Source organism: Podarcis pityusensis (assembly GCF_964106645.2).
Source record: "Podarcis pityusensis genome assembly, chromosome: 5".
In the NCBI taxonomy this organism is placed as follows: Eukaryota; Metazoa; Chordata; class Lepidosauria; order Squamata; family Lacertidae; genus Podarcis; species Podarcis pityusensis.
Genome location: NC_138032.1, coordinates 96,346,607 through 96,366,673, shown reverse-complemented (window position 1 = coordinate 96,366,673; position 20,067 = coordinate 96,346,607). Strand labels below are relative to the sequence as shown.

The 20,067-nt window shown below is 43.7% G+C and overlaps 1 protein-coding gene across 2 annotated transcripts in view; it reads left to right on the top strand.

The window, feature by feature from the left end:
* The first annotated feature begins 971 nt into the window (after positions 1 to 971).
* EFCAB6 (EF-hand calcium binding domain 6) overlaps positions 972 to 20,067 on the top strand; it is a 104,735-nt gene continuing 85,639 nt past the window's right edge. Inside the window, exons 1-6 of one of the 2 annotated variants that reach the window (XM_081005413.1) lie at positions 972 to 1,136; positions 2,551 to 2,721; positions 3,960 to 4,180; positions 5,580 to 5,662; positions 9,707 to 9,773; positions 15,700 to 15,836. In XM_081005413.1, the coding sequence (XP_080861539.1) occupies positions 2,556 to 2,721; positions 3,960 to 4,180; positions 5,580 to 5,662; positions 9,707 to 9,773; positions 15,700 to 15,836 (674 nt within the window). In that variant the 5' untranslated portion in view covers positions 972 to 1,136; positions 2,551 to 2,555. The remainder of the gene's footprint in view (positions 1,137 to 2,550; positions 2,722 to 3,959; positions 4,181 to 5,579; positions 5,663 to 9,706; positions 9,774 to 15,699; positions 15,837 to 20,067) is intronic. The other variant, XM_081005412.1, reaches the window with a different exon arrangement.

The following is a 20,067-nucleotide window of genomic DNA, read 5'->3' as shown; positions in this document are numbered from 1 at the left end:
ATATTCTTAAAACAAAAGCCAAAGACAGACTCTTAATAACCAAACACACACTCAAGCCAATGAGGGCAGTTCACCAACGCTATGAACAGCTGAACTAAAAGCAGCAATAACCCTAGTCTAGTGTCATGTTGTGAAAACAGTCTAGGGCAAATTGCCATCTTCCTACTTTACAACTCATTTTGGTTTGTTTTTGCGTTACTCGAAGCTGCACATTTTGTTTTCCTGCCCGTTGCATGTCGTGCAGGAATTCATCGGGTGTGCGAGCATTTCCTGGCAGGCAAGCGAGGGATACTTTGCCGCGTGCACAACACCTGCTGAAACAAGGGCGGGCAACCTCTGGGCGTCCAGATTTTCATTGACCCTCCGACTCCTATCAGCCCAGTTCAATATGGCCAACTGTCAGGGATGACGGACTTGTAGTCCAGCAAACAACTGTTGGTCCGCAAACGTCATCTGAGCCCAAGCCACAGAGATATATGCTCTGCGCCGGTGAACTTATCTACACAGTCATTGCCGATCTCTCCTGCGCCGGCTTCCTCTGAAGCAAAGCCCCCTCGAGTGCAGCGGGACTCAACTCCCCAGAAAGCGCGCACAGGATCGTGACCTCAACTTGGAAACTCCGATCTGCGATCCCCGTTGCCCCACCCTCTCCGTTTGCGCAGCCGGGTGAGTTGGGATGGCAGCAGAGCCCCTTCCGCTGGGTCCCATTGGGACTCACTCCGAGGCAAAAGCGCGCGAGGACGGCGGCCTCAGCTCAGCCAGGCAGGGGAGGCCGCCGATCCGGGCGCGCGCTCGTTTGCAGAGGGGAAACCCAACACGCCGAGCCGGAGGTGCAGCGCGGGGATGCGATTGTCGCCCTCCTCCCGGTTGCTAGGCAGCCGCCAGGCATCCCGGCCAATCCGGAGCGGCCTCCCGTTGCCGGGGCAACAGCGTCTTAGAAACGCGCCTTGGCCGGCGCGCGTGCGGAATCTCGGGCGGCGGAACTTCCCAGAAGCTCGTCGGGACGCGGGGTCTCGCCGCCCCGCCGCCCCCTCTGCCGGCCCGGGGAAAGCCAGGTACTCAGGATCCCGGGAGGAGGCTTCCTTCGGCGTCATCAGGCAGGGAATCCTTTCCCGTAGTTGGAGAAGAGTCTGCAGGTACAAAATTGTGATTTGTTTTGTTTTCTTTTTTTTAAAAAAAAATAATATTTATTAAAGTTTCAAGAGAAAAAAAATCACATTAATAAAAAAAAAATTAACAATAAAAAGAAAAGATACAAAATGGAAAAACAAAGAAAAAAAAACAGTTAAAAACAATTCCATCTTTTCCTCACTTCTTTTACGTTTACTTGTTTCCTGGACCTCCTCATACCTCCCTCTTTTGTATTCCAATTCAATTTGTTAATCCAACAATTCCTTTCCCTCCTTTTTAATCCTAATCCTTAATCTTGATATATTGTAACGTGATTTGTTTTGTTTTCAACGAGTGCAGCAAGCCTGTGACTTCCACAGGGGTCATGTTTTGGGGCAGCGCTGGATTTAGGGCGCCCCCCCCCCCCGCACAGGGGGCCAAGGCGAGAGGGCGCAACATAATAATAGTAATACCCATATAAATATAGGTTTATTGTTATCTACTGAGAGGATCCATAAAAAAGCAACTGTGTCAAAAGGAACCATTGCGAAAATAAATATTTTGGGGGAGGGGACACCAATTTTTGTCCTCGCTCAGGGCACCGTATTGCCAAAGTCCACCCTTAAAGCCAATATAGCATATCATCAAAGCACACCGAGTGCAATGGCTTGTGGGATCGCCAAAGTCCTTTTTCCCAGGACGCCTTCCCCCCTTTCAGTTTTGTTTTTATTTGCCAAGTGCATAAAGTTGAAGGAACACAAGTTAAATGTGCAGAAGTTGCGTGCTTACTGCAGATGAAACAAGTTCAGAGAACAGGCTGGGGTTTTTTGTAGCAACAGGAGCAGCTGCTATGTAAAAGAAATCCTTAGCAGCCAAATCTGTTTTCTCTGTGTGCTGCAATTTATTTGCTCTTTCTGTCTAAGGAGCATAGAGTCTTCCTCTTTTGTATTCAGGACATCCATAGAAAGGTAGGCTTGTCTGAGAGATCATGGTAGGCCCTCCAGCCACCTTCATGGTCAAATGGAGATTTGAGTTTGGGTCTCCACAGCCCAAGTTCAGCATTAATTATAACTACAATGCCATTTTGGCTCTGCATGTAGCTTATTAACAGACTCACCTTATTCATACTGACTTAGAAATACCCTACTATGTTTGGTGGAGCCTACTTCAAAGGTTTCATTCATATCCTAAATAGATACAGTCCATTATTTAAGCATGTTTAGTTGGAAATAAGGGTTGAAGCAGATGTGATGTGCAGTGCAATCTTCCTGATCTAAAGTGTCTTCCAGAATCTGCTTTCTAGGCATGGGTCAAGCGCAAATGTGGACGAGCCCTAAGTTTCAGCCCCCTGGAATTGCTCAAGCTGCTTGTGGAGTGAGATCAGTTCTGATTCAATTCCATGCCCTCATAGCTGGTGTCACGCCTTTTAACTTTTCGCAGGAATCATGTCCAGAGTGGTTAGTGCAGCTGATTACAGTAATTTATATCCTCAATCCCATGGAATTGTGTTTAATTCAAGAGGCCTGTCGACACCTTCAACCAGATCATCAACACGTAGCAACAGCAGCAGTGGCAGCAGCAGCACACAAACATCTATCAAATCAATTTCAAGTAAGCATGTTTACTAAAGTTTATGTTGCAGGCTCTGACAGCAGCCAAGCACTGTAAGGCAGGCTGCTAGAGATATGGAAATTATCGAGGGGAACAGAAAGAGCAGTAGGTTTGTGCTTCATGTTCTCTGCATTTTTCTGGCTCTTCTTAAAACGATTTAATGCATTTCTTTAAGGCGGGGAGATATGCAAGCAAGTCTTCACACTGGAAGCTTATTTGTTTCCTTGTTGGGAAAGATGCACAAGATTGATTTTGTACAACATGGAGTGAACAGGAAGTGCAGTTCAGCTGTGCTTCCTGCTAGTCAGTTGCACTTCCTGCCTCCCCACCCCCCCAATCCATTTCAAAGTGTCCCTTCACTTGAGTTTCTTTTCTTCACAATTAAGCTTTTTGGCCTGGTCTGAGAGAGAGCATTGTAAAAACTGCATCAGTGTGGATGGAGAGGGAACAGATAACTCCGAAAGGCCTTCTCCAAAAGGATTTTTGAAGCCCCATTGTTACAGAGAAGAAACACAAAGCAAGATCACTCTGGAGAATCCCTAAATAGCTTTGACTGAGATTTGGCAGGGTAAAACCTGTAGTGCAATATAATTCAAGGAAATTGGGAGATAGGTCAGGTTACTGCTGACCTCCAGTTAAGGGAGGTTTCAAGGTAAGAGGGTGTTAATTGGGTCTCTTTTCACACCAAGAGGAAAAGTAAAGAGGAAATAAGACCTTCAGGCCTCAAACTGGCTTGAGTTTGCTTTTATCATAGAAAGGCAGGATATAAATATCCAATATAAATAAATAAAATAAAGATACTTCCCAGATGCCTGGTGAAAGGGACTTCCAGAGGGAGTTTGGAAACTTATCCGCTGTGACTCAAGCTCAAGAGTTGGGGGAGGAACATGGAGCACTGTATTGCTCAAGGAGGATGGGTCTCTTAGCTAAATGGAGCCTCCTTGTTTAGAGGCAGTCTACTTTTGGATAGTAGGTGCTAGGGACCAGCAGTAAATGAGAGCTACTGCCTTCATGTCCTCCTTAAAACTTTCTAGGGGCATCTGCTGCTTTCCTCTGCCGACAACAGAAGAACAGTGGACATGCCCCCATCTCCCCCTGCCTGTTTGGAGTCCTGAAAGGTTCTTACTGCAGAAAAATCAAACTTAGGTTGATAATGTAGAAGTTGCCATGACTCTGTGCTTGGTTTGCTGAAGGAACTATGTACCACAGGCACTATAACTTTATAATATATTTTCTAGCTGGATCTGTCAGTTCTCTCCCTGACCCCACGTTGTCTTCGGTGGATATTGAGCAGATCTTGCTTCAGAAGACTCTTGCAAAAGAAGATGAACTCAAAAATGCATTTCAGACAGTTGACGTTGATCAAACCCTGAAAGTCACTAAGGGTGAATTTAGAAGAGTGATTGAAACATTCATTTTACCCCTGACGCAAGAACAGTTTGATGCTTTGCTGGACAAGGTGTGTAGTCTTGTGGGTGTATATAAGCTTTTTTATCAGTTATCAAAGGGCCTAACTGCATGTTGTATTAACTGTATCATTAGGCATAATTAGCAATCACAGCATTGGTTTTTAAAATTAATTGCCATATGTGAGTTAGGAGCAATTGTGATTGTAAAAATCTCCCACTTTTGCGTCAGTTAGAATTAGGAATAAACCTATTGGTGCCAGTGTGAGTTTCTCACAGTCTCAGCTGGGAAGGAGGGCTTAAATCTCTCCCTATAAGAATGGCAGATGAAGATGATGGATTTTTCGGAGCTAGCCAACCTAACCGGAAGAGTCCGCGACCAGAAGGACGAGGAGTATCAGGAAGAGTGGAATAAATTTAATGATTATTTAGTTAAATTTGCTAAGTTAAACTAACTGAAAACAGCTTGCAGATACTTAATGGGCTTAGGATTTTATTTATGTTAAGTGATGAATTAATATGTTTAATTCCATAAGGTGAACATCTAAGGGTGTTAATGTTTAAGTTAAATTTCATAAAAATTGGGATTTGGAAAACCGTTAAAAGGACATGCAATGAAATTCAACCAAGGGGAAGCGAGGAAGTCACTTAACAAAGTTAATAACTGTAATTTTCAATAAGGCTATGATTTTTGTTTGTTTGTTTTGTGTGTTTGTTTCTTTATACTATTGTGAAAACTAATAATTTTTTTTTTGGGGGAAATAAATAAATCTCTCCCTATGGTGTCAATCACACAGGCAGGTACTTAGCTTTTCTCCTGTTGGCAAACAAGCCATGATCTAGCTAGGCATGTCATCTGAACTCAGGGACAAGCCAATAACAATCTCTGCATGCTGTTTTTTCTCTCTGCACACTGAGGTTTTTAAATTGTTGTTATTGAAGAAGAGACTCCAGACATATAACTCTCTACCTGCAGCAGGAGATAGTGTAGTCCAGGAAAAGCATTCCCACTTGGATTTCTGTGTGTGTATAAATTTGCTGTGAGTCACAGGCCCAATGGAATTACAAGTTTTCTTGTAAAACATTCTAGCTGTTATGATACTTCCCAATATTAAATGGAAGCAATATGTCAGTAAGAAGCATGGCAAGAAGCAGTCCACTGAAAAGCTTTCTTGAGTGTGTGGTTTTACCGAAAGGTGGAATATAAATTATAATAAATAATATTACCGGTGAGCAATTAGAATAACAAATATTTTTATGAGATTGCTGTGGGCTGTTTGAAAGCTCATAACACATTTGTTGGGAAATGAAAGAATGCAAACAGATCTAAACAAAGAAGATTAACTATTTAATTAAATGTTACCTTAATGGAACAATAAGGGAGGAGGCAACATAATGAAAAACAACCGCCACAGAATACCATTCACGTTAAGTTTCTTTGTATTGAAACAGATTCCGGGCTGTACCAAAGTTGCTGTACCTTATCTTGAGTTCTTGTCGAAGTTTGCCAGACCGGTTAACCACCTCCAAAGGACGTAAGAACTTTTGTTGATTTCAACTAAATTGAACTGTGAAGTTCTGAGATTGGTAGAAGTAGTAATGCCAAACTTCAGGCAGGCCTACACATCACCAAGAACATGGTGTTGTCAGCGAAAAAGGCAGACCAGTGCCAACTCCCTTCTCCCTCTCAATATCTTATAGTTCAACTTTCCCCGCAGTGTCTGGGATATTCCCAGACTGAGAATACTGTGCATCAGTATTCACAGTACTTACAGTAGCCGACCAGGGGGCATACAGGGAGCCTGCAAGCAGAATGGTGGTGTAACATTGCTCTCTTCAGATGCATACATAAAAACAGCCTTGCTACATAGGACCCAACAGTCCACCTAGTCCAGAATTCTGGTTAGCCAGATACTGTCTCACAAGCACGGCACAAGAACAGCACAGTCTTTAGCATATGCGCTGCCGTGGTGCAAAGATCCGCCAAGCGCCCCCAAATTTAGTTTAGCCCCCAAATTAACTTTTATTATGCTTATGGCAGACACCACACTTATGTATGCCTTTATCTCTTGTTTAGGAAAGAAAGGGGGGGGGGAAAGAAATTTATTTGCTCATTTATTTACAATACACTTATACTTAAGTATACAACACCATCACACTTAAACTTTTAAGTATTGTTTAGGCACCTGCTTAGGAGAAACATCAGTTGTGTCAAAGATGCCTTTGACCCTGCTGCTGCATAGCAGCACAGCTCAATACAATACAGTGGTACCTCCAGTTATGAACTTAATTCGTTCCAGAGGTCCGTTCTTAAACCAAAACTGTTCTTAACATGAGGCGCGCTTTCTGGGCTGGGCAAGGTAGAACCGACTCACAAAGGACTTTTAAAAAATACTAGCCACAAAGTTGTCACAAAGCTGCAATGTAAAGCCACTCAAGGCCAGAAGAAGGTCTTAGCTGCCTGGATGTGGCGAGCACACCTTACATTTCTTAAGCCACAGAGCTGATGCAGGAGTTTGGCCCACCATTTGGCTTGACAAGTGCACATATATTTTTAAGTGCTCTGGAAACTGAATGATGGCAGTGTGTGAGGACCCGAACTTACAGTAACAGCCCAATAGATTCAGGGTTGTGCACCAGCACCCGGATCTGTGTAATACAGAGAAATTCAGGGAGACTGGCCCAGGAAATTACACTCCTATGCGCCTTGACATTCTCCAAAACTCATTTGAGTGGAGATCTAGATCAGCCTGTAAGGACAACTCTGCAGTGCTTTGTACGCAGAAGCTGTCGTACGGACACAGACACCTGATAACTTTTGTGATCTGTTTATTACCGGTATTTTAAGTTTCCAGAAGGATAGGCATGCTAGCTTTCTAAAATAATCTATATTTTTGCATAAAAAAATATTACCAAAGTACGAGTATTTAAAATGTGTGATGTAAATTCCAGTCTCTGCCCCCCCCCCCCCAATATTCCATACGTACATGTTAGTTTGTGGTACCAAGAACAACAAAGATTTCTGTATCACCGTAAAATACTAGCCTTTTTATTATGACATAAGCCTATCAGATTCAAAGGAGTAGCCCTAGTTATACCCTGATCTACCACTGGAGGGTGATACAGCTGCTGTTTTTCCTTATAAAAGATTTTAGAAAGTGAGTTTAGGACTACTTTCTGACTTTTTAAAAACCAAATTATCTTGGGTTGCAGAGCATTATGTGCTTAGATAGCACCATATAAATAAGTTTTTGGCAGATAAAATCACACAGATTCAAAGGGAGGAAGACTCCACCGTGAGAGGGAAGAGTGACAGAACTTTATCCATTCAGGTTGTCTGCAATCATTTTCAAGCTGTTACCTCCAAGGATGTGGACAGGATGCCTGGATGAGTGAAAGAGACCACCTGTCTCCTTGATCCTTGCCTATCCTGGCTTATAAATGTGAGCCAGGCAGGGCTGGGCAATAGGTTTTGTGGGTTGGTGAATACTTCCCTCTGTGAGAGAGTCTTCCTGGACCCACTTAAAGAAGTGGTTATTAGGAAATCAGGAATTTAGGTTACAGTGCTACCTCGGGTTACAGATGCTTCAGGTTACAGACTCTGCTAACCCAGAAATAGTACCTCGGGTTAAGAACTTTGTTTCAGGATGAGAACAGAAATCACGTGGTGGTGGCGCAGCGGCAGCAGGAGGCCCCATTAGCTAAAGTGGTGTTTCAGGTTAAGAACAGCTTCAGGTTAAGAACAGACCTCTGGAACGAATTAAGTACTTAACCCGAGGTACCACTGTATTAGTTGATCAGGAAAATGTGATGGGTGGAAAAGGTTAAAAACCCCATCCCTGTTCTCTTGGCTTTTTGGGGATGGGATACCACATCTCTGTCCCCCTTTGCCACAAGCATCAGTTGTGGGGAAGGCATAGAAAGAAGGCTGCAAGTGAATTTCCTGGTGCTTGTCTAGCTTGGCTCTCAGCTAATTAAATGCTGGTCAGAGCTTCAGTTCTGCTCTTCATCAGCTCCATTGATTACTATGGCTGCCGCTTCCTCCTTCATCTTCAGCCTCTTATAAGCACCCAAAATCTTACTCCAAACTTTGGATGTTGCTGCATTTTGGGGGCTGGGACCACATGACGTTCCCTCTGATATGACTGCATCTTAGATGTCCCTGAGCTAAAACCTGCTTTTCTTCTAACTGGTGGTAACGCAAATAGGATTTCTCGAAGAAATGCATTGTATGGTGCCGTGCAGTATGCCTCTGGCATGCTATAGTTTTGGGGTTATATCGGGTTTCTTGGCTTTCACACCACATCTCCTTGGACCACATCATGTGGCCTTCTCCCCTCTCTGCTTCATTTTCTTTCTGCGGCTGATCCTTCAAAGCCCTACTCCTTCAACTTGCAAGAGCTTTGCTGCTTGCTCATTGCCCCAACATGTCAACATTGGCAGCAGTGCTGGTGCCAGGCTATTTTGAGCCCTAGGCAAGGCTAACTACTTGGACCCCCCCCCCCCAACTGCTAACTTAAGTTTTCAAAAAGAGATGTGTTGTAGGAAAAAGGAAAGGCAAAAAACCTTGGAACTACTGCATTTATTTTAAATGGCAAGCCTAAGTAATACAACAAACCTTGATTATCGTTCTCAAATACAAAAGAAAATGCTTTAGCACACAGCTCCTTTTGGATAATCTTGTGAATTCTGATGCTAAAATTTCAGTCTCTTGAAAGTTTCAATTTCAGGCACATCAAAATCTCACTTTGCCTTCCTTTTCCTTTGCAAACGTTGTCCCCAGTTCCTTCAGGTCAAGCCCTGGTGCTTGGGCATATTCAACTGATAATAGTTGCCAAGCCAACTGGTCTCCTTAGAGCAGCAGAAACATTCAGCACATTATCCAGGAGTTTTTGTTGTAGTGTGAAGAGAAGTCCTCCTTGTGGCGTCATAGACTTTCTGCCCCTCATGCATGGTGGGGGGAGGTGGGGTTAAGATTGCAGGTGTCCATTTTAAAGGAAAGGGTGACGTGTACCAGAGCATGTTTCTCCACCCTCACTACACCCCCCCCTTAATGCATATTCTCTCCCCCACTTAGCGGTTTGTTACCAGGGAGGGAAAAGGCGGTGAGGGAACGGGAGAGCCCTGTAAAGGCCGAGAGGCAGAAAGAGTGGAAGCGAATCCTGCTCTCCATTTTGCAGCAATCTAAGGATGCTCTGAAATACTTGGGGTGGGAGAGAAATAGAAGACAGCAGAGCAGACGTGTCTTCCTTATTTCTGCCAGGAGTAGTTATAAAAGGGAGAGAGTCCTTGAGATTATGGGTTGGTGACAAGGGGTCTGTGGGCAGCTTTTTCCAAATGTGCAACATGACACTGGACCGAAGAAACAAACAAGGAGGCAGTGTGGTCCTGTTACTGCCGGGTGTGAGATCAGTTAACAGCCACTAGTGGGGGGCTGCAGTGCACAAACAGTGCATGAAACGGAGCCTTTGGGGGGGGGGCAGAAAGGCCCTGAATATCTTGCTCTTTGGGGGAGTATGGTGGGCACTGCTGATCTGCAACATTGTTCATGGTAATTTCATTTACCTTTACTTTTTTAGGTGGAGTAGTGCTGAAGATTCGCGGTCGAGGACGTTGAGTCAGCTAGAATGCCTCTTACGGGAGAAGGTATTGCACAGCAAGTAACACTCAGTCATTTTCCCTGCCCTTGATAGCCAGCCATTACCTGTGGTCACCGCTGAGCTCTCTCTCAAGATCTCTCGTGTGTTCAAAAAACTCAGGGGAAAAGGAGAGTCACCCACCTCTCGTTTTGTGCTAAGTTTCAGAAACAGGGAGACTGTCTCGTTGCTTCTGACTTTCCCCAGTGCCTGATGCAAAGTGAGGAGCCACCTCTGCCCCTTTGCATCCTTGTGCCAGCTTGGAAGACACTTGGACCCTTGCTCCTTCCAGGGTCTGGAGTAAATGCCAGAGAACATGGGGGCAGGAAGGCAGTCTGTGTCTGTTTCCACTCTTTGCCCCCCATGAAATGCATTGAGCACGTAGGGAAAGAGGTCTTCTGGGTGTTGTGCCGGACATCCAGGAACAAGCAGTCTCCAGGAAAAGATTTATGGTTGCCCCTAGCGCCCACATTTGTGTACCCCAACACTGGGCTTTACTCACCTATGAAACACGTTTTGGCCGCCAAAGACAAATCACGCTGGCATTAACTCTCCAGGCTTAATAATTAGGCAGGAGGTTTTTGCAGAGGATTAGCAAGTACAGCTGCGGCATAGCAAGATGGAGCAGCCTTGTTTACCAAAACGCAGCCTCTCTGGCACAAGCGCTGTGTGCGCCATCTCACCCACATGTATCTATATCGGATCCAGGTGCCAGCATCTTTCTCTCATGAAGTGTGTCTGTATCTGTCATCCTAGACTGTGTGAGACATTAGCATATCACAGAGCTGTCGGGACAGATTGCATCCAAGACTGTCATTCATTCCTCACTACAGTAAACCCTATCAGTCATCGCTCAAATATAGTTCTTATGGCTGCCATTGCTTTTCTTCTTCTTCTTCTTCTTCACATATATATATATATTCATGCAGCTAACAGGAGAGTAACATTTCCATTTCCCCATGACAAATGAAACAGCCAAGCTATCTTTCTGTTGCAACATTTATGAACAGAAAATATGCCCCATGGCCCCAATTAAGCTTCCAGAAAATTTAATGTATAAGAGCTTGTGTTTATTTATTTATTTGATTAAGGACGATCTAAGATTAAGCTTATATGTAAGTATCTATCTATCTATCAGTAGTTTAATACAGGATCTTTTGCAGTTTTAGCATCCTTAAATTGGAAAAAAGGATTAATCCACAAAGTCAAGGAGATGATGCACAGATTTGGATGATCCTGCAGTTGCAAATGTCACCTTGAATATCTTTGGCGGGGGGAGTATTTGCATTGTTAGTGTACAGATGCCCACCAGCCCATCAGATAGATATGTATGTCACTCTTTTAGACTGCAGGTAGAACAGCACAATGAAGCTGATGAAAGGGATGCAGAAGTTGCATCTTCTGTGCTAAACTTGTCTCCAGGAATTCTCCAGATGAATGAATGAATGCTCTTAAACCCCTTTCAAATCCCAGCTTCAAGACTAGAACAGCAGTCCATCTATTAGAGTTTCCTTTATAAGCAGCTTGGGACAAATCCCTCGTGTGCTAGTGTACTCTGTGGCAGAGGTGGGGAACCCCAGGCCTTGGGGGCCAGTGCAGCCCTTGAAACCTCTTGAGGGGACAGGCATGAACAGACTGGTTACTGTACCATGAAACATTTCACAGTTCATCTGAATTGGGCCTCTATTCCTTCACAATGCCGTGCCCTCAACCCTAAAGAAGTCCTCTTCATGTAGGTGCCAACTTACGCTTTCTATTAAGGCACTGCAAATACCTCTCCAAACAGGAATGGTTATTTTTTTTTTTCTACAGCAAGTACAGAAAAGAGGGACTGGCCCTGTGGGTGGGATGGTGAAAAAGTTCCATAAAGACAGAATGGTTGAAAGTTCTGTTCTTTTTCATCCATTTGATGCTCTTCTGCTCACCCACCATGCAGAGAGTGCAGCCACCAACAGTAAAATATCAACTACAATTTAACTTCATCTAGATTGTGTCCCTTATTTTATTAGGAATTCCCTTCATGGTTTGCAGGCTCACAGAACCTCTACCCAGCCCTCACCCAACAAGGTCTTGTCTACCAACAAGGCGTTTGATATCCCTTCCTCTCTTTTTGCAATGCCAGACACACGTAAAACCCAATGCATTTAGTAATATTTATTTATTAGACTTCTATGCTGCCCTTCTAAGGATCACAGCATAAAAACATATTGTTTAATTAGCCACAGGCCTGGGAGAAGAAGAATGTTTTTGCCTGGCACCTAAAGATAAGTGATGATGGCGCCAGGCAAGCTTCCCTGGGGAGAGCACTCCCCAAATGAGGAGCAAACGGCAGAAAAGGCTCGTTCTCATGTTGCCATCCTCTGGACTTCTCACAAAGGACGTGCATGAAGAAGGGCCTCAGATGATGATTGCAGGGTCTGGATCAGTTCATATGTGGAGAGGTGGTCCTTGAGAGGTTTTACCACTGTCTCCTTCAAGCAGGCAGGAACCACCCCCTCTTGCAAGGAGACATTGATCACCTCCCTGGCCCAGCCAGCTGTCCCCTGCCTGCTACTTTTTATCAGCCAAGAGGGGCAAGGGTCCAGAGCACAAGTGGTCACTCTGTCCAGTCCAAGCGCTGCTCCACATCCTCCGGCCTTATTAACTGAAACTCACCCAACACAACCGGACTAGACAGTGCCTGAGATTCATCTGCTGTAACAGCAGAGTCAGGATTCCGGTGGATGCAAGCAATTTCATGCTCAAAATGCTTTGCAAACAAGTCACAGTGAGCTACCATCATTTCTGTCACCTCCTTCGAGCCAGACAGTAAAAGGCTCCGCACTATCCAGAAAAACCTCTGCTGGATGACCCAGTGAAGATGTAATGGAGGCAGCAAAGTATGCCTTCTTTGCCGTGCCTTCACTGCCACTAGGTAGATTCGAGGATGAGCCCTCACCAGTGCAGTCAGATGCAGTTAGTGGGTTCTATTCACCTGTCTTATTTTTAGCCTTTAACATGATTAGCACCGGGGATCTCATTAGCATTACACTAGCAGGGCACTCGGGACACGGGTGGCACTGTGGTCTAAACCACTGAGCCTCTTGGGCTTGCTGATCGGAAGGTTGGTGGTTCGAATCCCTGTGATGGGGTGAGCTCCCGTTGCTCGGTCCCAGCTCCTGCCAACCTAGCAGTTCGAAAGCACGCCTAAAAGTGCAAGTAGATAAATAGGTACCGCTCCGCTGGGGAAGGTAAACGGTGTTTCCATGCGCTGCTCTGGTTTCGGTGTTCCATTGCACCAGAATGCTGGCCACATGACCCGGAAAAACTGTCTGCGGACAAACGCCGGCTCCCTCGGCCTGTAGAGCAAGATGAGCACCACAACCTCAGAGTCATCTGCGACTGGACTTAACTGTCAGGGGTTCTTTACCTTTATAGCAGGGCATTCACAGATGTAATAAACAGCAGCATGTGAAGAAGTAAATATCTTACAATCAACACAAGGCCCTTTTGAATTTCCAGAACAACATAAAGTAGACAGGGCTTGGCTTTCGCATCACCATCACTCAGTCTCCACCCCCATCCCACTCCCCCGTTAATTATTTTTTTTCTTTTCATTTTATGTTTATGAGGATTTGAAAATAATTTAATTCTTTCCTATCTGGTTTGGCCTATCTTTACCAGCTGGTAAATAGGAAACGTTCGCTGTCGGAAGCCAATCCTCTGCAGAGTGTAAACAGATGGAATCAATATAAAGTGACAAGTTAGACTGTGCTACTGAGAATAAGGAGCCAAAACTAAGAGCATAACAGTCTCAGTACTTATTTTGTTCCAATTCATTTGGTGCTGAATAGCACTTCATGTGTGCACAGCTGTGCCCTTCCATGGTGTGTGTGTGTGTGTGTGTGTGTGCGCATGCACACAATGGGGGGGGGGAATCTTTATTTCACTGTTGATGGGGACAATTCCAAGGGAAAAAACTTTTAATTAAAGATTTTGTACAAAGTGGCCTAGACGTAGAATATAAGGGATAAGGAGGCATAGATGTATTTATTGCTCAGAAACATCATTTCTTTTTCTTTTTCACGTACTTAACAATAGAAAAACATCAGCCTCAGTCCTTTGCATGGGGTTGAAAGCCCTTCAGATTAAAGTATGCCTGCTGCCGATCACTCACCTTGTAAGAGCAGTCCTCTTGTGTGAATGCTGCTTGTGCATAGTGGGGAATCACACTAGAAGCGCAGGGTGTTCCTAGATCTACAGAAAAAATGGTGTAGGGAGAGAGGGTGCCATGGGTCTTCTCTATGCATGACTTGAGGAAACCCACTTTTTGCATTGGATTGACAGCATTATTGGTTAACATTGACTTGACAAAGTCCCGGCATGTAGCAAGAAGTGATCTGTTATTTGCTGTTTCAGGGAATGCTGTCCCCATGCGGTGAGGAAGAGCTTCACTGGACTCACAGAGCAGAGCATTCTCTACCCCATAAAAAAGCATTTTTTTGACAGGCCTGGCACAAATGGATTTCTCTATTTGTGCCTCAAAGCACCAGACTCTGCTTTGCCAATGAATGGCCCCTGGATGCCCTGAGTCTAGTTCTATTTAATTGCAAACATTCATTCATTCTTTTATGGAACTTTATGAACTTCAAAAAAGCACTTCCTATCCCTAATCCTAATATATAGATAAAATCAGCATAATTTAAAAGCAAGTGTACATAACTGAATTATGTGTCTGGATAGGTTTGCTGTTATAAAGTTTTTAGTAGGCATCTAAAATATTATAATCAAGGTGTCGAATGTTAATGGAATAATAGTTGATGTATGGAATCTGTGAACTAGCCAGGGATCCATAGGGGCTCCTGTGGAATAATCATGGGTGACTTTAAGCCACAGAAGTTGTAGGCATCTGCATGCATAAGAATTCTTTCCCCCCGCCTTCCCTGATGTGTGAAGACATGGGTTTTTAACTCTTCTTCCAGAAAGGTTTTTCTTTAAGTAACAGGCACGTATCTCCCTTCTGACACTTCATTTGCTCATGTCCAGTATCCTTTATTAGGCATAGCAAACCACACATTATCAAACAGACACCGTATACAAATTGTGCAAAATACGAGCTCAATTTGCTCATGTCTTTAAGACATGGATGTGACTTCAGGTTGCAGATCGTTCTTTCAAACAACCAGCCCCTGAATGTACCTGTGAAATGTTGGATGGCATGGCATATTTAAGCAAGGATTTTACTTGCAAACAGAGTGAGATTGAAATAGAAATTGTATGTAAAGATAAGTATAACCACATCTTATGTTTTGGATAGGCTCTTCTCAGTATATTGCTAAAATTCCCAGACCCAGCTTTGTTCAGGTAGAAAAAGAAAAAAGGAATGCAAATTTCAAAGATTTCATCTTTAGTACAGTTTTGTTTTGTTGCTGTTTTTATTACTATAAAAAAACCATGACACCCCCTTTCCCTCTTTCGTAGAAAGTATGTTCATTCTGCCCAATGCTGAATACTAATAAATTGCCAATATTTAGTACAACTAACCACATCTTTAAAATATGCTTAGCCCCCTCCCCCGACCATCTTAACACGTTTCATTTTCAGCATATATCTAGGTTTCAATAGCTGAACAAAAGTATCGTTTATGTACTGCTCAACAGCAATGAATATGGTTTGAAATGAATCTATACTTTTGAAAGTGATTTTTGACTTTCCCAAATATCATTTAGAGAGAACATTACCTTCATAACATCTGATAAAGGCAAAGTGTCTTTTCTCATATTTGAGAGTGAAATCTGAAAGACCGTGGTATGCAGTTTGAGGTGTGTGTGTGTGGAGGTGCATTTTCTGAAAGAGAAAAAAAATGATAGCACACTTCTCCATCACCTGAACCACAGCGTCTGTCGCTAACCATTTGCTTCTTATTTTAACACGGATCCTTTGAAAACTCTGAATAGATTTCCAAAAAGCTGAAACGCTTTATCAAGACATGTAGACTTTTTGACTACAATCAAAATGGGCAGATACAGCGTCACGAGCTGAGAAGAATTATCGAGGTCAACTGCTTCAAGATGACGGATTGTGAGTATGATAAGTAAGTAAAGAACAAGTTAAGGATTCGTGGGAAGCCATTGCGGGGAAACTATTTTAAGGCTGCAGTACAGAACTATACTTCTTGCAGCAGGTTGATCGCATTTTCCTTTCTACGCTATTAGTGATAATTAGGGACTAGACCATGGAAGCTCATCATGAGGCCTTAATGGGGAAGTGTCTCTCTCCCCCCCCCCCATTCACACTCTCCCATTCGCCAGACCCTCAATACAAGGCACAAGTCAGTTGGTGAAGTCCCTTTCATTGTGCTGCTTAAAGTCCCTTTTAATCTACTTCTGCCTCCTGCTGGCTGCTTCACGTGCATCTTTGGCAGGGGTCAGCAAACTTTTTCAGCAGGGGGCCGGTCCACTGTCCCTCAGACCTTGTGGGGGGCCGGACTATATATTTTTTTGGGAGGGGGGGAAGAAGAACGAATTCCTATGCCCCACAAATAACCCAGAGATGTATTTTAAATAAAAGGACACATTCTACTCATGTAAAAACATGCTGATTCCTGGACTGTCCACGGGCTGGATTTAGAAGGCGATTGGGCTGAATCCAGCCTCTGGGCCTTAGTTTGCCTACCCATGATCTTTGGCCTCTCTCCTTCTGGGGTCTGCATATTGCACATATTAAACAAAACCCCACTTTGTTCTCCTCTGTGTAATAGACTCTCCAAGGCAGGGGTTGTGTGAATATTGCCCAGAATTCCTTCAGCCAGTCAGTGACAGCATTTTAGGTGGAACGCTCTACAAAGATTACGATGTGCTGTGACCTACGTGGCTTAATGCCGTGAGTGCCTGGCAGTGAACGAGTCTAAGAGATGTCTCAAGAGCAAGCAGCAGTGACCATGGCAGAGCAGCTCAGCCCATTGGGCTTCACTGAGGGAGGGAGGGAGGGAGGGAGGGAGGGGGTTACACTGAGTTGTTAAGAAGCTTGTGAAGGGTAGCAAGAGTGGAGACCAGAGTGGAACAAGAGAGGCTCCACTGCCCTCTGTTGGAGATTAGCAACCAAACCTAATAATCACATATGCTGGCTAGTTAGCTTGAGAAAGGGCCAACACCACAGACAGTATTGCTGATAAACATATATTCAGACCATAGAAAAAAATACAGTTGGTAGAGAGGGCTCTGTGTGATGTCATTTCCCCTGGAGAGGAAGGAGCATATAGTACTTCCTGTTCCCCTCTCTCTTCCTTTGACCAGTGTTGGATGTAGATGTGCCTCCACTTGCTCCAGCTTTAGGTACATGCTGTAAATATAAGTATTTTGACTGCATAGTTTTTACTGCTGCCATTGCTGTGAATTAATGCAAGATTAAAAGTTATAAGCGGGGTAAGAAGGGGGAAGCCAGCTTCCTTCATTAGTTGGACTTGCTCAAAACAAGGTTTTACAACCTAATTCCTAAGCTTTTGATTCTGCTGCCAAGGATGGGATTTTGTTTTTTTTTAAAATAATATTTATTAAAAGTTTACGAATTAAAGAAAGAAGTAAAAAAGAAAGAGAAAAAATAAACAATACAAATCAATACATTACAATACATATAAAAAAGCGAAAGACACAACACATCAAAACAAAAACAAAAGCAAAAACAGTTAAAAACACATCCAATATTTCCATATCTTTATCTTTCATTAACTTGTTTCATCGACCTCCTCACACCTCCCTTTTTGTGTTCTAGTTATTAATTATTGCAGCAAATCCTTTCCATCTTTCACTGTTTTCTGTCATTTAATTATCTTAATTTATTTTCACCTTATCTTACCATTAAAACCCTAAAACTTATTTATACTTAACTCCTTATAACATTTCTACTAAAGCCATATAATTTCATTCCAACATTTTTCTAACACTCATTAATTTTGCAACATTTCTCTAAATAATTTTTTTTTAAAAAACTTTTTTTCCAATCTTCTTCCACCGTCTCTTCTCCCTAGTCTCGGATTCTGTCAGTCCTTTCTATCAATACCATATGGTCCATCAACCTGGTGATCTTCTGTCCGAGGCTCTTAACACTTTTCCATGTCCCTTCTGCAGATCTTCTTCATATTTATACATGCACTTTACTTTATCTTCTGCTGATCTTGTTCTTAATTTCCTTCCTTTGGCACTGAGGAGCAGATCTCGGGGAAACTCCAACCTAACAATGTCTTTATTCCTTCTCGACAGGTCAGCCCATTCTCCATAGTCAGAACTAAAGTCCAAAAGATATTTCAGAGCGCCAATCTCCCCCTGACCCAAATCCAGATCCCAAAGGCCAGAGCATCCCTGCATAAGAGGATCTATCCAACTTTCCTTCTCAAATCCAAGCAGGGCTCCATCCCACCAAATCTGGCTTTCTCTAGATTCGATCGTCAAGGGCAACAGCTTATGTTCATCAAATTGCCTCTGTGAAGCCGGGGCTCTCTCCACTTGAATTACTTGAGGTTCAACAACAACTTTCTCTTTCGTCTTTTCCACAGCTTGCCATGTCAAAACAGATTCCTGAATCAATTCTTGAGTAGTTTCTGTATAGGTATTCACTTTTTGTCCCAACTCAGTCATTTTTTGTCCCAAATTGTCAATTTTAATAATCATCACATCCGTCTTCTCATGAAGCTGTTCCAATAAAGCACTTGTCTTGCAAAATGCAATCACTAAGGCTTCTTCTGTCAACATTCTTGTCCAAGGTCAGTCTCTGATTCTCACAATCTTTAATCTCTGCAGCTGGAAAATTCCCCAGCTCCACTCCTGCAACAGTTTCAAAAGCTCCCTCTAGGGGAAACAATTTCTATTTGTATCCATCCTTTTAAGCACAGATCCAGCGACAGAATTAGTTTCGATTTTCAGTTACTTTTTTGCTCCTTTTTAAGTGCAAAAGGAAAGAGTGGAAACAATATATTTCTCTTATTTAACTATCTGTCAACATACGTTTTATTCACAGTCAATGAACTTTCCCAAAACGTCAATCTTACTGGCAGCCCGTTCCCAGGTTCGAAACGGTGGTAATTTATCTTTCTTCACTCTCTCTCCTGCAGGCTTAAACGATCTAAAATTTCCCCCCTCTTCTCCTGCTTCCAAGGGGGGTTTAGTAATTTTAACTGATGGAGATTTAATCCTTTACAAAAGACTTTCCAGACTTTATCTTGCAACGTCTTTGCTTCAATCTATTTACAAAAGAGGAAGGCGGACTTCTTGTTTGAAACCTTCCCGTTTCGATGCCAAATTAAGATGTTTAGAGATCCAATTTTCCGTTCTACTCACGGGTAGTTGTTTAGAGTCCAATTGTCCACAGGAAAAAGTCAGCGCTCTCTGGCAACAGCAATGCGGCTTCACTCCGTGAAAGAAGCAGTCGATTCGAAGCACCGCGCCGCTCACCCCACGTCGCTCTGGATCCCCGAAACCGGGTTTCCCCGCGAGTAGGGGAGGCGCAAAAGGTGCCAGCCGAATCTCACGTCCACAGGCTTCTCCCGCCTGTGGTTTTAATGGGTCTCCGCCTCGCCGTGGCGGTCCAGACCCTAATTTCCATGGAGCGGATTCCTTCAGATCAGAGGAAATCCGCCATTGCCGGAGGCGCTAACCCGGAAGTCCCAAGGATGGGATTTTGAGGGGGGCCGCTAGGGGGCGCATTGGAAGATGGCCGACAGTACCATCTCGCTGGCTCACACGAGGTAATTAAGAGGCTGATATGGGAGTATGCAACCTCCCTGTGTCACCCCAAGAGAATGGGGAACACTGCCTTGCCTGCTGTTGCCATATTTCACCCCCGGATTCGAAAGAAGGGGGTGAGGGCACTAGGCACAAAGCCCTCGGGTGGGCTGGCTCTCCTGGACGCTGTCTCTGATTGCACAGCTAGTTGCAGAGCTCAAAATAAACAATTAGAAAAAGAAGCAAATGCACATACTTCAAGTGAAGATTGGGAGTAAAGACTACTAATTAATGGGATCTCTGTGAAGCGGAGCGACGTCTGGACAATAAATCAAGAGAAGACTCATCATTAAAAGATTGGTATGTTGGAGCGAAACTGAAAAGGGGGGGAGGAAAAAAACTTTTCTTTTTTTGTCTTATGTGAGTACCTAATAGCCCTCCCCCCCAGAGAAAGAATCGTTGCAATTACTGATCACAAGCAGGAGATTAAGAACTGTGTGGAAATAAATTACTAATCAAAGAGAGGACTTGTGGGAACATCGGGAAAGGAAGGAAAGCTTTGTGACGCAGTAACAAATAGGGATTCGTTACGGCAGGCCTGCCCACAGC